Source organism: Acipenser ruthenus, chromosome 23 (assembly GCF_902713425.1).
Source record: "Acipenser ruthenus chromosome 23, fAciRut3.2 maternal haplotype, whole genome shotgun sequence".
In the NCBI taxonomy this organism is placed as follows: domain Eukaryota; kingdom Metazoa; phylum Chordata; class Actinopteri; order Acipenseriformes; family Acipenseridae; genus Acipenser; species Acipenser ruthenus.
The window spans coordinates 1,358,856-1,380,777 of record NC_081211.1 but is presented as its reverse complement, the minus strand read 5'-3'; the positions used below and the strand labels follow the sequence as shown (position 1 = coordinate 1,380,777).

The 21,922-nt window shown below is 40.8% G+C and overlaps 1 protein-coding gene across 1 annotated transcript; it reads right to left on the bottom strand.

Annotated features, from left to right (window-relative positions):
- Nucleotides 1-594: 594 nt before the first annotated feature.
- On the bottom strand, nt 595-21,491 carry LOC117413420 (tubulointerstitial nephritis antigen-like). The gene is made up of 12 exons (XM_058997349.1): nt 21,313-21,491; nt 17,803-18,164; nt 16,238-16,301; nt 13,772-13,864; nt 13,531-13,645; nt 11,727-11,847; nt 10,925-11,075; nt 9,797-9,986; nt 9,204-9,249; nt 6,711-6,834; nt 3,882-3,927; nt 595-3,632 (listed from the first exon to the last, which is right to left on the bottom strand). Exons 2-12 carry the CDS (start codon nt 18,104-18,106, stop codon nt 3,489-3,491), a joined length of 1,398 nt encoding a protein of 465 aa, XP_058853332.1. The 5' UTR covers nt 18,107-18,164; nt 21,313-21,491; the 3' UTR covers nt 595-3,488.
- Between the last annotated feature and the right edge of the window lie 431 nt (nt 21,492-21,922).

The following is a 21,922-nucleotide window of genomic DNA, read 5'->3' as shown; positions in this document are numbered from 1 at the left end:
TGCCTTCTCTTAAAGACTTTTAATATGTGCTTTTTTTTAAGCTAAAGCACATAGATCAAACTTTTAAAGAGGCCGAAAAAGACTTCTAGACGACCACGTTTTGTCGTTGAATTTGAGTTTCTTTTGGTATTTCTTCACACAGCAGGTATAGCAACGTTCTTGCTCGCAGTCTGGGATCTAATCTTCACACAGAGAAATCACTTACTTGGAAAAACCCTCCATCACTGCCAGTAGACTTGAATCACCGCTCGGACGTGGTAGCTTATCTCCTGTCACATCTAGAGTCCTGAGCTTCTGCAGATGTGGCTTTGGGCCAAGGTGCAATGAGATTCTGCTCCTTGCTGTTTCTCTAGATATATATCCCCTTTGGTCACAAATGTCAGTTTTGTGGGAACTCTATGGGGTTCGAAAAGTTACCCTGCCATAACTTTGAAAAAAAAAACAACGTATATGCTATATGCATTATACAATAGTTACATAGATATATAACCTAACACAGTCCAATTGTACACACAGTGACTGAAGGGGATCTATATGAACATATATATATATATATATAACTATCTTAGTTTTTACCAAAGGATCGACAAAGAATGTATTTATTGGTCACATTTATTTCAGCACCGATTTCAACAGTGTAGGACAGATTAACTGAACACTTTCACAATGGATATTTGAACAGAACAACATGATATGATTCAGGTCCTGTAAGGATATATTCACAGTTCATCTTACATTGCAAAAATATGTTAAAAGGAACAACAAAATATAGCTGTCATTGCAGTGCTTATAAAAAGGGTACAAACCAAACAATTAAAGAACCAAGTATTGCTGGAAATGCTGGAACTTTTAATTTGCTTCACCATCACACCTTAAAGCCTTAGGTGCATGTGCTATACAATTAAACATATGAAATCTTTCCCAACAAGGTATTTTAAATTCTTCTGTGAACGCCTCAGACTCAAAGCTTGCAGTCTTGGCCCTTAGGCTGGGAAGTAACTCCTAAAAGTTAGATTAAAAAAAAAAACAGCCAGTTTGTATTTCTGACTGTCTCTTCTCAGCAGACACACATCCCAAAGGTTTTTAATGAGCTGCTGATCTACCTGATGAAACACAGATACCCACAAGCACAGACTTGTGTATTTAACCTGCAGTAAAGACCCAGGATTGCTTCAGTGCTATCAGGTAGGTGGGGCCTGTTTTAAGAAAGAGCTTTTGAAAAATGGTCATACACTGTGTGTGCCAGTATAAATAAAATGATTACAAGGGCAACACCACATAGGAATTATGTTAAAGATAAGGGTGTGCTGTTACTCGTACTTGGAAATGCTTTTTTAAGAAGTATTTAAAGGCAGGTATTCAGTGAATCCATTAATGAACGTGTTGATTTCAAAACGAGAAAAGCAGTCCTTCCCTCATGTTTACAATTGAGTAGCATAACGGCCTTGGTACTGGATGAGAGGAAAATAATCTTCCTATCGGCTTTTAAAACACTCAGTGTGGAAGTTAATTGTCATTGACTGGTACTTAATTGTAAACGTGAGCAGAGGACAGCTTTTTTTGTTTTGAAATCAATTAATGGATTTATTGAATACCTGCCAATAAATACTTCTAAAAAGCAATTATGAGTTACAGCACACCCCTAGTTAAACCATATTATCTTTAGTAGTGTTTTACTATCAAACCTTACACCCCCTTCCCTATAAAACACACCTTCAGTGGTTCATGAACAAATGAATGAGTGTACTTTTTAAAATGTATTTATTTAATCAAACCATTGCCAAAGGTTTGCAATTAAGTCTCACATTTATACATTCATATCAAATAAAATAAAAACTTAAATAAAAGAAATGATATCAGCAATAAGGTGTGATCGGAAACTATTAGCGGCCAAACAGAAGTTTTGCTGGCAGTCTGATGTTGATGACTTTGTAACAAACCATGCATTTTCATGCATGAGCCCTTCCTGTATTTTATTCCACTGATAAGAGACACTACGTTGATTCTGGCTGTGCATCGTAAATGTTCCCTTACAAAAACAATAACAACAAAAAACTTTATTGAATTTCATACCAGCACCTGAAAGCACGTTCATCAAGATACATGAGAACAATGTGACAGCGTGTCAACAACGTATGGCATGCAGGGTAAGAGTTCATAGCAGATTTCAAACACAACGATTCATTACAGCCAGCCTGGTTCTTCTTACTGTACAAAGGAATGAAGCAGAGACAGAAAGGACACAGCAACGGGTTAACGAATCCCATTGCCCAGTTCAGTGCCTTTAAATCTCTCGTCACAATGTGTATCTGAGCAGGGTTTTGCAATTGCCAAGAATACTCTGGACACAGTGGGGTTCTGCTGTAAATAAATTGACCAAAAAGCTCCTGGGCTAACACCTGCAGTACTGGGTTTGAATACCCATTGACCTCAATCCATTACCTAAAATGCAGTGTAATTTATTCTGGACAGACATGAGGGTGTCTATTAAGACTGCCTCAGAGGGGGACCTTGTTGTTTTTTGCTAGACTTCTTCAGAAGTAGAGCTGAAACGAGCTGAATCGTGTTTTTGTAACCTGTTATTCCAAGCCTGAAACACCGCACATCTTAAAATACGTACTGTCGTGAAGAAAGGTTTGAAAACGTACGGCGAATTAGCTTAAATGAACTGCAACGGAGTTTGCCGATTTCAAAGTCATGAGGAATAAGCAGCGATTGCTAGAATATTCAAGTTTGATCATCATGAATCATTTAATGATCCAATTGTCTGAAAGCTAGACTCGCCTGTACTGTTATCAGTGCTCTGCAAAAGGTCATTCTCACAACTAAAAAAAAAAAGAATAGATTACGAAAACAATATAAAAAATACTTTTAAGACTTGTTTGAATATATTAAGAAGGATTTATGTTTCTTTAAGTGGCTACAATACAGTAGAACTGTTGAGCTTTAGAATTGTGTATAATATTGCCACACACAGAAGTATGTACGAGCAAAACTGCGGTATCACACAGGCCTAACCTCCAAATGGGTCAACACTATTTATCAATCAATACAATGGGCATGCTTTCGACACCAGCTTTTTTTTAATGGGTTTATGATTTCCCTAAAGCAATCAGGAGGAAAGATCTGAGAAAAGCAGCAGTTTGTTTGGTAATTAAAGCTCCCAGTAAATACTTCTTTGTGGCATTGTAGCTCTTCTCAGTCCCATTGCTATACCTTTCTAACCTGAACACCAACAGTCGATTTGAGATTGCAAAGCACCTTCGTCAGCCAATTTGGAGAAACTCTGATCCCTTGAGAGGTTTTTTCGGAAAAGCTGACTGACTGCTCAATGAAAAAACCTGGGATCGCAGAAGCTTTGGAAAATGATGAGTAGGAGTCCTGAGATTTTTATTGCAAAGTCTGGTATCCAAATGCTAGTCACAGTATATATATATATATATATATTTGGTTTGTTCATTGTCCGCTGTCATTGGTGACTCTCTGGCTCACTTCCTGTGGTGCATGTCCTCCATTGTGATGCGGCCCCACACCCCAAGAACAAACGCCTCGATCTCACACTCGTTCTCTCCGCGGGCGATCTTGAAGTAGCCGTTCTCTCCCCAGTTTTTGCCCCAAGAATTGGCTGCGATCTGCATGTGAAAAATGATAATGAAATGAAGGTGATGTGTTGTATTGGACACTTAGGATTACATTTTACTTGTCGCTATTTTAGTACTTTTTTAAAAAAGCTGCCGTAAGGATAGCACCGTCATAATTTAAAATGGAATCCTAGGGTAGGTCCGTTTTAACAAAAATGTCACTGTTGTATAGTATACACAAAACCAAAAATTATCCTTATGCTATTTCTACTTCTACCGGATTCTTACCCAGATTCTTACCCAGTATTTGCTTCTCTCTCCATTATACCCCCTCTCCTCTCCCCATCTGAAACAATAAAAAAGAGGTTAGTTTACAAGAAAGCAAAGTGCTAATAACAGCACAAACAATACAATATAGAGCATTTGAATGAAAGGAATCCGCCTGCCATTTCACTGGGCTTTGTTTCCGATTCTAAATTCCTGAAGACCCGCTACACCCTCATTCCTCAGGTATTCTGAAGACCGCTTTTCACCGCAGCGGAATTCAAGCCAGCCAGCCTCTCCAATGGATGCCATTGTTGCCAGGGCAGGTGTTTACATAGTATTAATGAAATGAGCTGGAAAGAGAGGCCGTGGCAGGCAGCCAAAGAGGACTGCTTGTTTGGGCTTTGCTTTGCCACTCTTCTCCTGTTCTGCATTCATTGCTACACGTATTCAATGGGTCAGGATTACAGCACCACGCTTTTACTGTGCTGTACTCCCTTGCTCCTTGTTTGCACTATCGATAAGCAGGACAAAATACACTGGTGTTGCAGAACAAGCTGGAGATCAATTATCTTTCTGGGTACTGGGTGTCATGAACTTTAATTCAATTTTTATTTTATTTTATGTATGCTATTTGCTCATTATAAAGTTGGAACAAGTTTAATATTTCAGCAATCTGCACCTTGAGCATGGGTTAATTGGCATAGCTGTTTCAGTAAGCTAAACTGAAGTTAAGAGTTCAGTGCAGTGTAATAGTAGTAACGGTTAAATTAATATTTTATTGCAGTGTGTCAGTGTCAGTGCACCCTATTCAATGCAATGTTGTTAAACTGGTACAGTTGTGTAGTCTCTCTCTCTCTCTTTCTCTTGATAGGTAACTAACATATTCTATTGAAATGCTGTTTAAATTCACTGAAACTAATTTAGGATCGACTACACAATGGGCTGTCTTTGACTTAAAATTAAAAATAAACAGCAGCTCCACACACAGACAAACCAGACACGCCTTTCTTTTTTAGTACCGTTCAAATTTATTACACGCCGGTTGTCATTCAAATTCCCAAAGTCATTTCCTCGATGAGCCAGAGGAAGGAGAGCCTCCTTTTCCTGTCACCTCCCCTTTGTCTTCCTTCTCCATCCAGGGAACGTTTGACAAAAAAAAACCCCAAAAAACCCAGAAGATTCTGGAATGGAACCTCCCCCCCCCCCCCCGCAGACACAATCTAATCAGCAGCTCAAAACAATTGCACTTTCACAAGAATAAACTTGAAAGCACTTTCCATCTACATTCCCAGGAGCAAGCTACTGAATTACTTAATGGAGCGTGAGGGCAGGGTTTCTCATTAAAACATTGCCTGACTTCAAAAGGAACAGCGACCGTTATTCTGGGAGCCTAAAGGAAAGCATTAGCTCAGTAAACAGAGATCAATAAAATGTGGACATCAGTGTAAATGGTCATCCTTATCGGAACGTTTTGCCTTCTGCTTTTTTTTCAGTATATAAATGACTTTCCTTCTTCATTAAGTATTTCTAGTGAGTTAATGAGTGTCCTGTTGGGTCCTGCATGTTTTGCTGATTTTGAATTCCATACACAACCTAACCCCGTTCATGAACCAGTTCAATTCCCACCCCCTCCCCTCACCCCTTCACCTTCTCTCGAGAATGCTCTGACCGGATTGGTGGGATCTTCCTTCCTTGACTCCAGCTGAGTTCAAAATGAAATATTTAAGCTGTGTAAAGTGGCTCCAGATAGTGGACCTGCAGTTCACTTCAGATTAACTTTTTAACTCGAATACAGTAAGCTCTCCCAGACACGTGCATATACAGTAAGGGTCTATTATAATGATCTAAACAGTGGAGGGTCCTCACATCACCATCCTTAAAATGTTTCACCCCTGGAGGAAAATGTCCATACAGAGTTAAAGTATTTAGATTACTGTTTCGATTAATTAAAACAAACCTAATAAGATACACTGAATAAATAAAACCTATACCTACTGCGGTCACGGGAGCATTGTAATTTGGGTTGCAAAGCTCTTCAAAGCAAGGCTGTACAACCCTTGCCTCTCCTGACATTCTCTGTGCACCCAATTACCTATTTATTTATTGAAAAACGCAATCTGTAATAAACTGCTCCTGACACTATTTCACTGCTTACCACGCCAACTGTCCCGAGACAAACTCTTCTCGCTGTCTCCTGAACTGTTTAAATTAATTCAGACTGAGCTGGAAGACGGTAGGGCGTGTGCTTGATGGGGCTGGGGTGGTCCTTCATCAGGCATTGATTACACACCGTCTGCATTCCTCTTTATTACTTAGTGATGACAGGTTCATTATTCATTCAGCCAGTAGTATGAATAAGAGTAAAGTCTGAAGCAGTACGGGTATCATTAGCAATTCAGTTGTTTCTTTAGGCTAACACTATGGATTAGCGGTCTAGAGATAACTGATTAGTCATTTCCGTGGTTTGGTCATATTTATACACTGATCCCCATAAAAACGATTGTGTACATACTGTGTTTGTTGGAAATGGATAAAGGGTAACAAGAACACTTAAGGTATCATTTTGGGATGGTATAAATTATTTCTGATTTGCGTATTACAAAAAAATAGTGAGGACTTGCATATACTGTGTGTGTATATATATATATATATATATATATATATATATATATATATATATATATATATAATAACGCGAGTGTAACAGGTCGAGGCTGGGCGTGAACTTCCGACCCCCGCGCACCACAAGCGAGCGTCTTAACCACAATTCAAAGAGCTCCTCTGCATGTGTCATTACAGAGCTTTTAACCTCATCTCATCCCCCGACGAGACCCAATCCAGTGCAGTAGAAGCTGTTCTTACCCGGTGATCTTGACGGAGTGTGTGCCGTGCTTCCTGAATTGGGATGGCTTGTTGTTGTTGACCGGAGAGTGGCGGTAAACCCCGCTCTTGTACACAAAGAAATCTTCATAGACTTCCAGAATGGCTGAAAAGATCAATGAAAATAAATGAAAAGAGAATTACAGACAATCGGGAAGTGAACAGTAAAGCAATGCAACACATTCAAGCAATGCAACACATTCAAGCAATGCAACACATTCAAGCAATGAAACGTGTTACTACGTATTCTACTGGATTTTATTTATACTGCATAGCGCCTTTCACATCACAGTATCTCAAAGCGCTTTACATGTCAAAATTATGCAGTATCAAGAGTAAGCAATTACAATAACATCAATGATAATAATAACAACAATAAAACAACTAACTAAAACCATTGAAGAAACAAGAAATCAATAAGAATGATGGATAAAGGTGCAGGGTGGGGGGGCTGTCTATTTAAAAAAAGAACACTCTGATTTGCAATGTATTTCACATTCAAACTACGGACTGGAAAGTAGACCATATTGATTTTCCATTTGGAAAACAAGTCCTTATTTGGAAGGTTCTTTCTCTACCTCTTAATTTAGAGTTGCACATTTACAGCCCAAATGAATGGCATTCCTGCAGTTCATTTAAATCGCTGGCATTGTTGGGACAGATATTATGGCAGGTTTGCGAGTGAGAGGTCAGTGCTAAACCCGCCAGCTTGTTGCGTCTTACAGATAACGCTCACGCCCCGGGTGTCTGTTTGAAATCCTACAGGTCGCATAGGTCAAAGGTTGTGTAAGCATTTGCTTTACAGGTTACTGGGTTTAGCAGTTCATTACTCCTTACACAGTGAGAAAATAATTCAGGACATGCACTTAGTAATGCTAAAAAGAAAGTTACATTCTTTGACAAAAGGAGATTCACGCTGAGGCTTGACTAAATATAACAGCCTACATATTTTCAATGTAATCCTAAAATGTTCAGCTGTGCTCTTTTAAAGACAATGTCCCCCCCCCCCCCCCCCCAAGATAATTATCCAATTTTAAAATAATAAAACTGAATTAGTACAGTAAACTAGGAAAGCGCAATATACTTTTTTCAGTACTACATTTAGAGAAATATTTGCTAAAACAAATCTCGTCAATTTCTTCCATACAGAAAATCTGGACATTGGACCAACTTTATTTCCGAATTTTCCGAATGGCTCCTAATAGATATAGTAGAATCCTAATAGAACTCCCTGTGGCCTCTGTACTTTGCTCCCTAGGCTGACTGCCACAGAGGTCACGACCCTAATCGACCCTCCTGTCACCCTGGCACTGGTCAGGCAGCTGCCGTGGGGCTGGGATCAGCTGTGTGGAGACAGGGAGGGTTCACTGCGAGCTGGAGGTCAGGGGGCAGCCACTTGCACTGTGAGGAGCGGACAGACATGCTTCGCTTTACACACCAATGTGTGGAATTTGCTTAGGCGCACAGAAAACTGGCAACGCTCTGCTGTAACAGATCTCACAAAAAGGGAGAGAGAGAATAAGAGGATCACTAGTATGGGTCTGCAAGAAAAGGATAAGAAATAAGAGATGAGAGAGGGAGGGAGAGATAGTGCCACTGACCAAGAAATGACATTCAAAGTGTATTTATTTGAAGTGTTTTACCATATAAACCCACAGGTATGTACAGCGGAAGAGAGAGTGTAAAGAAATGAACAGAAAGAGAGAAAGAGGGAGGAACATTGAGTCACAAATACTATGGGACCACAGTAGGACACAGCCTTGCTGCTCAGGCCTGGCCTGGCTTGGCTGACACAGCTGACACCTGCACTGTGCTGTTCATATCTGTGCCATTGCCAAGCACTCCATTCCAAATGCATGTGCTCATTCATTCTATCACTGCACTGTCGTGAGCGAGCAATTCTCTCACTACTGTCCTAAACAGCACAGCGAGTCTTCATTTCAGTAACAAACACGAGACTAGCTGTGAGTAACCATCAGTTAAAGCAGCAAACACACATTCTGGATCAATATCCTTTGTGGTCAAGAGGTTAAAACAGCTGCTGGCTCCAGCAGACAGTGCCACACCGTACATACCAGCGCTGTAATAACAGTCAATGAAGCGTGCGCTATTAGAGGGGAGCAGATGGAAATGTCCTTGCTGGGAACACTGAAAGCTTCCATAGAATAGGGAAAGAATGGTTTTTCATTGATTCCGAACTCAAGTGAAAGCTATGAGGGGCGTGGCCCTGACCTTCAACAGGCACCTTAAAGGAATTCTTCATATCATCTACATTTCCTGAGTATTTCGATTCAAATCTCTTATTACACCCTACTTTCACACCCTTATTCTATGCTGAGTGGTGTGTAGTCTAGCCCTCGTTAATGTCCTTACCTATCAGGATCGATGCCAGAAAGAAAGAAAAAATAAATGTACAGCACAGTATGTCTTTCACTGTACAGTTTTACTGTTAAGAAACGGTATTAAAAAACGTACCTTGTACTGGCCCGTTATCCATAATTTCTTTCATGATTTCCTTTTCCTGTTTATGAAACAAAAATAATAATAATTAACCCTTTGTTTCGGGGCTAGTGAAACTGTTCACCAATTGGGTTACCATTATAATCCCAGAGTATTACCCCAAAGAAACCATTGTCCGACCCACATTATAAACAGCAATGGAAACATGATGGATTTGAAACACATAATGCACAGTCTAGTATTGATATGGCACTGAAATGGATTTAGTGGTTCATACCAAGTTGTGATACCATTGGTATGTCAGAATATGGTAGCATAACCCCCCCCCCCCCCCCCCTGCTAGTGCTGCAGGATGGTACCATCCTGTTCTAGACTGACTGCGTGCTGTGAGGTAGTGTGAGGGTTTTGCAGTCTCAGAAAACTGCTCGTTTCATTACCCAGGTACAACGTTTGAACGTGTTTTTCTTTCTCTTTATTGCTTTAATTGCCTGTTTGTTAGTTTATTTGTTTTAACAACATCTTTAAGAATCTACCCTCCAGAGAAATATACTCTCATCACGAGTAGAAGTAGCTACAGAACGCATCCCATCTTGCAAAGAGCTGCTTACATTGGAGGAGATTCTGTAGGCGGGAGTAGACTGGTAGATATCATTTGTGTAGGATGATTGATTGGGGCAGCGGGCGGTGGCTTGCCTCTTCCCCCGGCCCACCGATTGGCTGTGCATCATGCACTGAGGGCGCTGGGAGGCGGAGTCTGTCTTTGAACTAGAGAACGGGTAGCAGTCCTCTGTCACAATGCTGTCCAGAGAAAGAAGACAAGGTTCAGTCACTCAGGGTTCAAAAACAAGTACCACAAGGGTGGCAATAAGTCTCCAATTGCATAGCGGTTTCACCCATTCCAGATTTTAATACAAGTTTGATTAACCCCAGTCTAAACGTAACAAGCTCAGGTGTGTCTTATTAAATAGTAAAACCAGGAATTGATCATACGCTATGCAGTAAGAGTCTTTTCTCCCATCCCTGGTACCATAATTATCGGTATATCATGCGCACCCTTTTAATGTTGGGAGAATTTCTGTGTGTTATATACAAATCACGCATTTACAATGTGTGCAGTGTTGGTCACAGTAGTATTTTAAAATTGTATTTTTTAAAGGAAAAACAAATCAATGTTTCACACTTGAACAACGCTTTGATGTGCCTAAAAGACACCACGGAAATCACTATTAAAAAGGCAAGGCATAGATCCAATCTTCAATTAAAAAAATAAAAATAAATTAATGTACAAAATGATATATAAAAACAACACCACAGGCAAACTGTTTCGTAAAATATAAAAAGCCAATTTTAAAATGCTGCATCTATAAACTTTTGGGGATAAAGATCTTGTCAGCTGAAGTAAAATATTGCATCCATGTGAGACTACAGTAGGTTCAAACATAGCGTTGACAATGAGAGAAGGAGAGACCGAGGCTGCAGTCTCTTAGGCTAACGTCACTCGTTAAGCTGAGGGAACATTTGTGTCTTGGAACTCGGTTTCAGGAGACTAGGTTTCAGACCGCTGCATAGCACACCAGGGGAGACTTGGGTTTTGATACAGCAAAGGTGCCTAAGGTTTCAAGTCATTGGTCCTGAAGTTCCTTTGTATTCCCTCAGCTTTAAGATACAAGTTGGGAGCATCCCGAATCTATTAAGAGCCTGCCTCTGCGTTGGTGTAACCATAAAATAACTCCTACCCTCTCCTGCGCAGGTACCACCAGGCTCCGTCGATCTGCCCTCCCCTGCAGCCCCCCTGGTTCCGCGTGTCGCAGGAAATGAGGTTCTGAGGCGACAACATGGGGGTCATGTGACCCATGGACTGAATGGAGATCCTATCAGAGGCCACGGCTAGAGAAAGGGGCGGGGGACAGAGACACAAGACACAAGAAAGCCAAGTAAACAAAGAGTAAATATCAACTCTGATAGTGGAAAAAGAAGTGGTCTAATTGAACTTAAAGACTAATTAGCGTTACAGTGTTCTTAGTTTCTTTTAACTGTCCCTGTACCTTTTTATGATTTTTGTAATTGTTCTAGATGATTGCAATAACTCAAATACTGTGTTGTTGTTTTTCTTATAAGTCTGTGTGAGGGTGCTATGAGTTCAGAGCTTCTCTTCAGTTCTACTTGTCTGCTATTTGCAAATGTAATCTAGCCAAAGCGGTTTTATATTAGCAAGCACCAGCACCATCTAGAACACAGAAGGGTATCTGAGCCAAAGTGTCAGATCACTAGATGGTGCTGGCTTTTACTATGCAGACTCTGGCTGATATAACCTATGTTACATTTGTCTATAGCAGGCAAGTATAACGGCTTTGTGGTGGTAGAGGGCAGAAATAATCGCATGCAAAGGAGTGGCTGTGCTGGGAAATAAATGTAGCGAGACTGAAGTGATCACAGAGGAATCTGGTAGAAATTGATTTCCCTGCGTCGTCAATGCAGTACAGCAGATTACATGCAGGTAGTTTGCTAGATGTTATAAGCGCCTGTATGAAGGCTTACCTGCAGTGGAGAAAGCCCAGGATGCAGCACAGTTTCCCTGGTCCAGAGGCTCGTGGATCTTTCCCGGCCACTTATCAGCAGCGTTGAAATAGTAGGGCAGAAACACGTTCTCCAAATTCGTCTGCCACACCAAGAAGAGAGGGATGTGGATCAGATTCCATGTGCATTTCAATTCAGATGCACTGTGGTCATAGATTCCAGCAGAATGGTAATACATGCAATGTGCTCTAATGTAATCCTCACAATCTTTAGCAGCAGTTGCAATTGTAATTACAGTGAACCTAAATTGAGTTTTGCAAATTGTAGCAATCGTTCATTGCAAACATAATGTAATTATAGTGATCTTAAAGTGCAATTGCAATGCAAATTCTGTGCAGTTAGGGTTGAGACTAATTCCATTAAATGCACTCATTCACCACCATTTAAAACAACTTTGCATCAGTTAGCTATACTGCGTGTATTTTTATAAGTTTGTTAGATATTATATCATTTTTATATTCTTCACTGTGGAGTAAAAGAGCTCCTGTACAGTAAAAATAAGAAAATTGAATTAAATTGTAGGAAATCCTGCCTCTGAGTTCAGCCATTGAATCTTTTGGAAAAACGGGTGTGTTAAAAGCAGTCTGTCCATTGATCTGTATTCTGAAATGTTTCATAGTGTGGTCCGAGCAACTCGCTTTAACCTCAGGCCTGCTGGTGTGTTAAAGACACTCAGACACATTCTCCTCGAACCAAGGCAGGCTCTTGCACGTCTAATTGCTTTTCAATGGGATTTTCAAACAGGGCAGCTTCTTTTCCGATTTTCCCCCTTTGATTTTATAAGCCGACTGACAGCTCCTCTGGAGCGCACTTGTGTTACTTTGTCTTCTATAGAATGGAATGGACACGTCTGTCAGCAACAGAGTTCCATCCTGTTTCACAATCAGAACTCTCAGAAACTTCCAGGGGCCTCTGTTCAATCCCATGTTGCACTGCTCGCAGAATTACTACATACCACATTTTGATGACCACATTTAAGGAGAGGTCAGAAATTAGGTTACCCCCTTTCCATACTCTGGGTAACAACCCCTGCTATACAGAACTTTTCAGCTTTCAACTTCATGCCTCATACAAGATTTTTTTTTTTCATGCTGTCTTTAATGGTGTTGCAGTAGTTCATTAAACAGCAGGAGTTTTGTTATAATAAAACTACCATGGAGTGTAAAAATATATAGCAGAATGTATAACTGCTGAGAGCCGTGTTGCAGGTTTTAAAAAAAACAGCTCATAAAGGGGGTTTTCATTTAGAGGTATTTCTGTCTTACTTGACAAGTAACGGCACATTTATTTGAAGCTCTAAACTTGTGGTTTTAGGAGTTGTTCAGTGCCTGCAGAAACCTTTTTCAGCTTCTCGAGCAGAAACAAACAGGGAAACTCCTGCATTGTCTAACGGTTAATAGGCTCAGGAGAGAGCAGTGTTACGTAAGAGCTAAGAAGGATTAATGAAGCCCGAGCTTAGGTTGCAAAGAGGGCTGTCCAGGTGCGTTTCGTGTTAATCAATGTTTGCTCTTTGTGAGCTCACTGAAGTGTCCTCCTTTAAAAAACACAGGCGAGATGTTTGAACACTGGGGCTAACATGAGTCTCACAGAGATTCATTAACTTGCGTTAGCTGACTACAGTTCACTGCATGTCTGCCAAGGAGTCTCACCTCCAGCTATACAAGCAGACAGACAATTCTCTGGCTTTGAGGGGGACGTGGAGGATTATATTATAGTATAGGGTGTAGGGTTCATATGTAGATACAGGACACATGCTTTGTCTCACCTTAATCTCGTTCATGTTCCTCACAGTTCGGGAGGGCTTGTTGGTCCCCAGACGGTAGCGAATTCCCTCATCCAGACTCATCCCCCAGAACTGGCTGTAGTTTCCGGCTCTCCAGCTGTAAACCGAAGGACCCACCAACCACAGTTAGCACGGTATAGTATTCTGCAGTGGGAGACTGGTACGACACTCAGTGTGATAACAGGTTTGATCGTCACCATTGAAGAAACCCATTTTCGCTTACCCATAGTCGCCTCTGTTAATAGCGTTGATCATGTCTGCTTCAACGAGACACGCATGGTTTTCACAGTCCCATCTGCCGTCTTTGCTGCAGGTGCTAAAAAAAACAGAAAAGAGACAGGGGCTTCTTAATCGAAAACGGAGCGGATCTTGAAAAGCACCTTGACCACTTCAGAATCCATGACAACAATGCCGCATTGTAACTGCAGTACAGTGGTCTTCAATGGAAGTTACATTGTAGTTATAAGACAGTGTTTCAAACTGCAGTCTAATTACAGAAGTTACTTGCCCCACATGCACTTTTACTGCAAACTTACGGCACGCCACCTCGAGGGACAAACGTCACCTTTGGTTTTCTTAAAAGTGAAACCACTTCCTGTCCCGCTCATTTAAACGTTGTATTTGAGAAGGCCTGGTATTTGGCAAGCTGCTCTATCTGAAGTTTAGTCTTCACAGAGGTAGAAGACTCAAGCTGTGCCGATGCCTTTTAAGGAGACGGACACAGAGAAACTCCAATTTTAGTCAGTCGGCAGGCAAAGCCAGCACGGTTTCCAAAAAAAAAAAAAAACTCTGACTGAATTTCTCACCAGCAATGCTGCCAAGTGTCCGTCCTGGCTTGCTGTGCTGATCTGCTCTGTTCAAATTCACTGAACAGGGGTATCGAGACTATTTCAAACAACAGAGGCTGGGAGTGTGATAGATGACAGGGAAAAGAGAACATAGCGTGCATAGCATTCATTCTTGAGTCTTTCAAGAAATGTAAGTGTCTGTTAAAGTCAAAGACTTGTCAAGTAGGACTGATGACTGAAATTCACTTAAAACAACATTGTGTCATTGCTTAACAAACTGTCAAGTCCAACTTACATGCTAATTTTGCAGTTATCATGCTGTCCCTAGTTATGAAGTTATGACATCGTGCTTCTGTAGTTTTTTTTTTGTTGTTGCTTGTTTGTTTCTTTTTGCACTAGCTATCAAAAGTAGATCTTCACAGCTATGGTCCCCCATGAGTGGTAGACAAAGCCACTCACACACACACACACACACACACACACACACACACACACAAACACACAGAGTATTGTAATGAAAACATTTCCAGAAGTCTCTCCAAGCTGAGGATGTTGTGACTTGTTTTGTGTATGATTTGATAATGACTTGGCTTCTCATCAGTAGCACCTGGGGCCACAGTAAAACAATACCGGGGTCTTCTGCCAAGCCAGAGAGCAGCGTTTCAGTCAGCCAGCTACACATGCCTAGACCCCCCTTCCGGAGTTGCTAAAGAACTCCAAACCAGCTGTCCTCACCTCAGAGGTACACATTAGTAGCTACAAACTCAAATATAGCAGCCAATTTGAATGAGTTGACACAGACCCTGTGTTGTGCTGCTCATAATCTGTAGCAGACTGAAAATGTCCAGTCTAGTGCCTTGAGAAATGTTGATGATACAAAATATTTCAAAATCCCAACAGTGAGAAGTACTATTGGAAAGACAGCTTCCAATAGTACTTCTGGAATAAACTACCCACAGAACTCAGACCCAGAGCGTCACTTTTTTCATTTTAAGAGATTGTTGTTTGATCATTGGAACCATTACAATAATACATGGATTGTAAAGCTGTGTGCTCGCTGTATGCTTGTATGTAACTTGCTCCTGCCTTCCTCCTGGGGTGCTTTTGAAAATGAGCTGTTTGTAGCTCATATGGCTTTTCCAGTGAATACAATTTTAAATAAATAGTGCCAGTGCCACTTGTTATTGTTCCAAGAACGTCTGTGCCTGCAGAAAAATAAACCTAAGACACATAAACCTAACCCTAACCTGACATCGCAATGTTAACCTTACTTAATCCAAACCTTACCCACTATCACATTACAAAATTTCTATAAGTCCCTCCTCTCTACAGTTTGAAAACTAACGTCTCTACCACAGATGCTATTCAAAGTGTGGATGCTAAATGTTTAAAATTCACACTGTCCTGTTACATCTTGGCTCTACAGTACTACAAAAACGTTGCTAATGCAAGCGATGCAGGAGCTTTCACAGTTATGGGATTTGATTTCTAGCCAACATGCACGTATCTAAGCTGAGTGATCTCTGGCAACAGTTGAAAGAAGTTAAGCCCACATCAAGCGAATATATAAGAGGCAGATGAATCGCTCTGCACTGTCTGCTTCGAAATCCTAACTTTTATCTCATTCATATTGCAATCTGAGTCTGCTACAGTCTCATAAGGTTTACTGACTTTTAGAATTCGAAAGAAATAATAAAACTACAAAGAGCTAACCATAAAAACCAACAAGTAAATCTGATCTAATACGAAAGAAATATTATTTTGTAGATCTTTCATTTTCCCATGTAAAGGTGCTAGGCTTTAAAAATAACTTATCGAAGAGCTGAACTGGGTACAGAGCACCATGGTTTAACAGAGGTGGATAAAAGCAGAAGAGAAGAGGTGTACGGTATTGCACTCACCACAAGTTGCAGTTTTCCTTGTAGGTAGCCCCTGATGGGAATCTGTGCCCGTTTCTTTCACAATCTGTGAACGACAGATGAAAACGTCATTGAGTACCAGAGCGACTGCCATGCTATAAACATTCCTGCTGTGCATATGTGTGTCGACCACAGGAGCAAATGATTCATTGTGAATAAGCAGAACCGTTGAGTACTTGAGCAGCTTTCATTCCTAACACACACACACACACACACACAGGCATATTGCTGAAGTATACCTTTTCAGTAGAGCAGGAAGACTAGGGGGGTGGTGTTAATGCCTGTTTCCTTCTCATGTGTGACCTAAGTGACCAGATTTAGGGGATATTTTCATAGCAGCTGCATTATAACATACATAAAGTCGAACTACATACAGTGCATGTATATAGTAATTTAAAGTTCAAAGCGGTTTAACTACAGGACGGTTTCACTTGTTACTTACAAGACTGAAATAAACATAACAAGGTCATCTTTACCCTTCTGATGTGACCCAAATGCCTTGCCTTTCGAAGCCTGGGATCAACATTGAGTCATGGAAAACATGTCTAACTAACCCTTATAAACGTCTACTGCAACAGAAAAGTGCAAGCATGGTGAAAGCATGATAAAGCACAGGTTGTATCATAAAGAACGCTTGGAAAGATTAAGACACTGATCAAGGTTCATACTCTGAACGCAACAGTGATTCTGGTTTCTGGCCAGTGGAAAAAGAAAAGAAAAAAAACGGAGCATTATGTTAGTGTTCGTTATCACATTCCTGGGTTCTCTGGCAAACTGCACTCCTGGCTGCCAGCCAGCCTTCCAGCAAGCAAGCTGGCCACCTACTGTAAACTGAGCATTTCAAATACCTGCCCTGACCTTTCCAGTACCTGCAGTGTGTTACATTGCAACAGGAGAAAACCTCCTCAGCATTGCACACATTCCTCTCAATGAAAGCAAGCCTTCACTCTTTATGTTGAAATATAATTCAACAGGATTTGAAATGTATTCGCCTTTACAACGCCAGTCTATAACCTGCAAACCTGTTGCACCGCATTGCCAGCAATGGTTTTGGAACACATGTTGCACACTGGTCCTGGTACAGCAGCATGCTGTCTGATGTTGCTATGGATTGGTGCAAAGCATTGCATGCAAACAATTAGGACTTTCATTGGATAGCTGTTTGAGCCATTCCAGGTTTCCTATGTTCTGTACAGAGGTGCCAGTTGCTCCATTCACATGAGACGGTTTTCAACATGAGACGGTTGCACATCATTTAGCAACCCTTAGTAGTATAATGTACTGAATATAATGTTCTCAACTAAAATCCATTCGTTTTGAACGGTAACAAATGTACGATATTATCTATACCCTGGTTTATTATTATTATTATTATTATTATTATTATTATTATTATTATTATTATTATTATTATGCTGTCTATTCTATATATATATATATATATATATATATATATATATATATATATATATATATATATATATATATTTTTTTTTTTTTTTTTAAATAATAATAACCGAAGCAATTAATGTGTGTTTAGTGCTTACATTTCCCATATGGGTGTGGCTCCCCCAAGCAGTGACCCCAGAAATCGGGGCAGCAGTCAGAGATGGTCCTGTTGCAGAACAGGTCACAGTAGCAGATTGTGTCAAGGTACGGTACGGTGCAGGAATCTTCCCGCCCCGGACAGCAGCCCCCTCTGCGCTCACAGTACGAGCCGTACGGGTCCCGGATCCCCCCGACATGAAGGGGAGACAGGAGCTGCCTGCGCGTCCGGATGAGCTTCGCCGCCCACCCCTCCTCTGCCACCGACAGCAAGACGAGCACCAACACCGCAGCCAGGAGCTTCATGTTGTTCGACAAACGCGTGCCAAGGGTTTGAAACGTCAGTTGGCAGTTGCTTTAAAACCTGCAAATAAAAAAATGATGACAATAATGAAACAAACAAGGACATTGGAACCTGTATTAGCCGGTCACCCAGTATAACATTTGATGCGTCGACCTGTTATTATGGGAGTTTACACCGAAGGAGTGTACTGGAAAGCAAAGCCATTATAATACCAGTGTGTTACCCTGAAAGAAATCCACTGGCAGCCCAATGGATTTAGTACCCATGTTACACAGCAGCTTGTGATACATTGGCACACAGTCTGGTAATAGATTATGGAACCGCTATGTGGAAGTGGCATGGGCACCATTCTAGCATTGATGCAGAACCATTGCAGCTTCCTTTGTGGTACCATTGCCCCTCAAAATACCACTGAAGATCAGATACATTCCTCTGCTTCACTCCGGCACCAGTTTCCTGCAATGCCAATGCTGTGTCTCCACCAAGTTCCTCTGTTTAAAGTGATTTGCAGCAGCCCGGGGGTGAATGTGTAGGTCACGGTTTCCTCTGGTCAATGTTATCGACGTCAGAAGGAAAAACACACACACTCAGTAGCCTCTCTCTATCTTTGCAAGGACATGGGTCTACTCTGTTGATACTGTTGCCCTTGTTCTGTCACTCTCTTGAAATAAGGAAGAGTTATACAAACAGGCAATTCTGAGTCATGAGAGGGTTTGCGTGACTTCTGCATCCTGGTTCTTTGATGTCACTGTTGCGCTGGTACAGTAAAATGCTGACCTAAGGCGCACGGCACTGAAACGTTGATTTGACTTGCTCACTTTTTAATCTTGAAGTCACATATATCGTTCAGGTATCCAGCACCGGATTTTAGAGCGTGCCGTGAGATAACTTGACTTTACAGTAAAGTGCTCTAAAAGAAAGACCTGCTCTGGCTTTTCCCAGCATTACTGATTGATCAAATCTCCCCCTACGTTTCTTTATAAGTTCCAGTTTAATATTGCTTGAGTGTAATGCTTTTATAATATCGCAGCTGCCCTTGTCGTGAAGGCAGCCATGGAAGCACTAGTCTAAACATCCTTGTGCTACCTAGCCCCCTCTTTGAATGACTTCTAAAGACTGAGACTTTAGCATTCCTACCATCTGACCTTGACATTGCATTTGACCCTGGTTCACACACCGCAAAAGAATGTCTTTGAATTGGGGGCTCACTTCATCAGTCAAAGACGTGCGTTATATACCGGCACTGCTTTAGCGTGCGCACACTCCAAGGACTGAAAGACTTCTGTGATGCAGACTGCAGTTTAGAGTCATCAAGCATAAACCGGAGACCATGGGGTCAGCTTTAATAATCAATATGTTTATTCCTCAAAGGAATACTTTTAACCCTTCTGAACTTGCATGATATTTCATTTGTTGTAATCTGTTTCTCATCCCATGTGTGTTTTTAATTCTCACCTGTTCCTCTTTCCACACTCCTGGGTATTCGGCATGCACAGTATAATTAAGTCACCAGCATGTTTTACCATTGTGGAAGTGTCCGAGCAAGCCTCAGGTGGCATGACACTAGCCAGTTCAAAATGACCACTAGGAACGTGCTTTCCCACAGTGAGTTTGTCAGAATTTGCAAATGTTGCAAAAACCCTATTGTTCAAGAGGGGGAAGAAATGACCCCCTAAGTGTGCCGCTAGTGGTAATTACTTCTGCTGAACATTTATTACAATATTATTATTATTTCTTAGCAGACGTCCTTATCCAGGGTGACTTACAATTGTTACAAGATATCACATTATTTTTACATACAATGACCCATTTATACAGTTGGGTTTTTACTGGAGCAATCTAGGTAAAGTACCTTGCTCAAGGGTACAGTAGCAGTGTCCTCCACCTGGGATTGAACCCACAACCCTCCGGTCAAGAGTCCAAAGCCCTAACCACTACTCCACATTGCTGCAATATATAAACATGCCAAATGCCCAGGAGTGCAGTAATAAATGAGGATTAAGAGCATTAAACAAATAAAAGGTAATATGCGCATTCATAGGGTTTAAAGTATCTCTTTAAACCCTGCTATCCACTCTCAATCCTCCTTCCTCTCTCCACCGCATTGGTCAAATTACATAAATCCAGCTTGTGTTCAGATTGTTTCAAATACAAAACATCAAACAGCATTAAAATCGGCCTCTGCTCAGGGCAGTGATATAGGCCCCTTTTTACCATTGCTTAGTTTTCAATTAAAAAAAAAAAAAAAAGTATGAAAAATGTGAGTTACCTTTGGAACTGACTAATCTTGTACTATAAACCGAAGTGTCAGCCAATCAGATTCTGAACAGGCACAGTCATTCTCCCCCACTCTGAGTTCAGTGTACATCCATTGATCACCCTGTCTATGTGAAGCAGTCAATAACTGCGTAGCATGGCATTAATATCCTCCACAGTGAGATCATTCATCTCGCACTTGGCTTGGGACACTTCACTGTAGTCAATATCCTGCAGATGTATTGACCACTGTGCTGGACATTAATACTTGGGCAGTCATTCATTAATCTGTCTTTATTTTTAAGCCTTATCTGTGTTTCATGTTTATCTGGAAAGGAGTGAGGAGTAATTCTGAGACTATAATATACTGTATATAGACCCCAGTCTGTATACAGGGGAGCGGGTTTGTTTTAAGTATCCATTCTCACATCCATTAAACAGGTGTCTCATTTTGATCCATAGAGTGCTCATATTTACCCTGGATGTCCCCATAATCAAATCCCATTGTACAAAACTGGTGTAAGCGCTGGGGTACAAAAGCTGATTCCGCTAATCACTTTTTCACTGTATGAGTTAAATTAAAGTCAAGGACCGACTGTATAGAGACTGCAGACCCTACAGTTCCCAAACAGAGCACACAAGACCCTGTGATACAAGGAGCTGCTGAACTTCCTGAAACACACACAGATTCATCTTTAACTCAAGGCTATATACTGTACCTGTTACACAGCCTCCAAACTCATGCCATGCAGAGCAAACAGACAGCATCATGTAACTTTCAAAAACTTTGACTTGAGCTTCCTACAAAACTAATGCATAATACAAGGATATAATAATCATCATCTTAATCCTGAATTTAGTTTCATTCTAATTAATTTCCATTAAAATGAACCACTACACATTACACCGTGGTTATCCACAGGTTAACATATGTAAAAGAGCAAACTTTTACCTTAATGGCAAGACTTCTGAAAGCAGTAATCCAATGGCACTGTACTGTTGGTAGAGAATCCCACTTTTTTTTCTTTTATTCTGTTTCTTCTTCAGTGTTTTGTTTGCAATCCCGGGTATTCAGCTGCTTTGAAACAAACCCCACTGTTTCTTCAATGCACTGGCTCTAATGGCAAACCCAAGCATGGCAAGCCTTTATGGACTTCTACTAGTAGGAGGTCCTATACAATCTGTAGAGGCCACACCCACTGCCCAACCCCTGTCACTCCCTCCCACTCTGTTCTGCACCACTGCTCATTCATTGATCCCACTGTCTGCAACCTGTTCTTCGGGTCATCATTATGAGCGAACTAGGAGGAAGCTGCTCTGCCCCCTAGAGGATATTTTGCCCTACTTTTATATGCTTTTAAATGAGTGGTTGTTGTCTCTTTAAAAGTGTTTAAAAGTGAACTAACAATTTATTTAATATATTTTTCTTTCTTTCTTTTTCTTTCTTTCTTTCTTTCAAACATCTCTAAAACAGCTGAAATAGGTTTAATGAAATGCAAATGTGATTAATTCATTTAAAAATAAGACACATCCTGAACCAAACATTTCTTAAACAGTCTTTA

Coding starts and splice junctions, on each gene's coding strand:
- LOC117413420 (XM_058997349.1), bottom strand. CDS start 18,106: ATGAAGCTCCTGGCTGCGGTGTTGGTGCTCGTCTTGCTGTCGGTGGCA. Junction 13,865..16,237: donor AAGGAAAACTGCAACTTGTG/GTGAGTGCAATA, acceptor TGTTTTTTTTAG/CACCTGCAGCAAAGACGGCA. Junction 3,928..6,710: donor CACTCCGTCAAGATCACCGG/GTAAGAACAGCT, acceptor TTATTGTTTCAG/ATGGGGAGAGGAGAGGGGGT.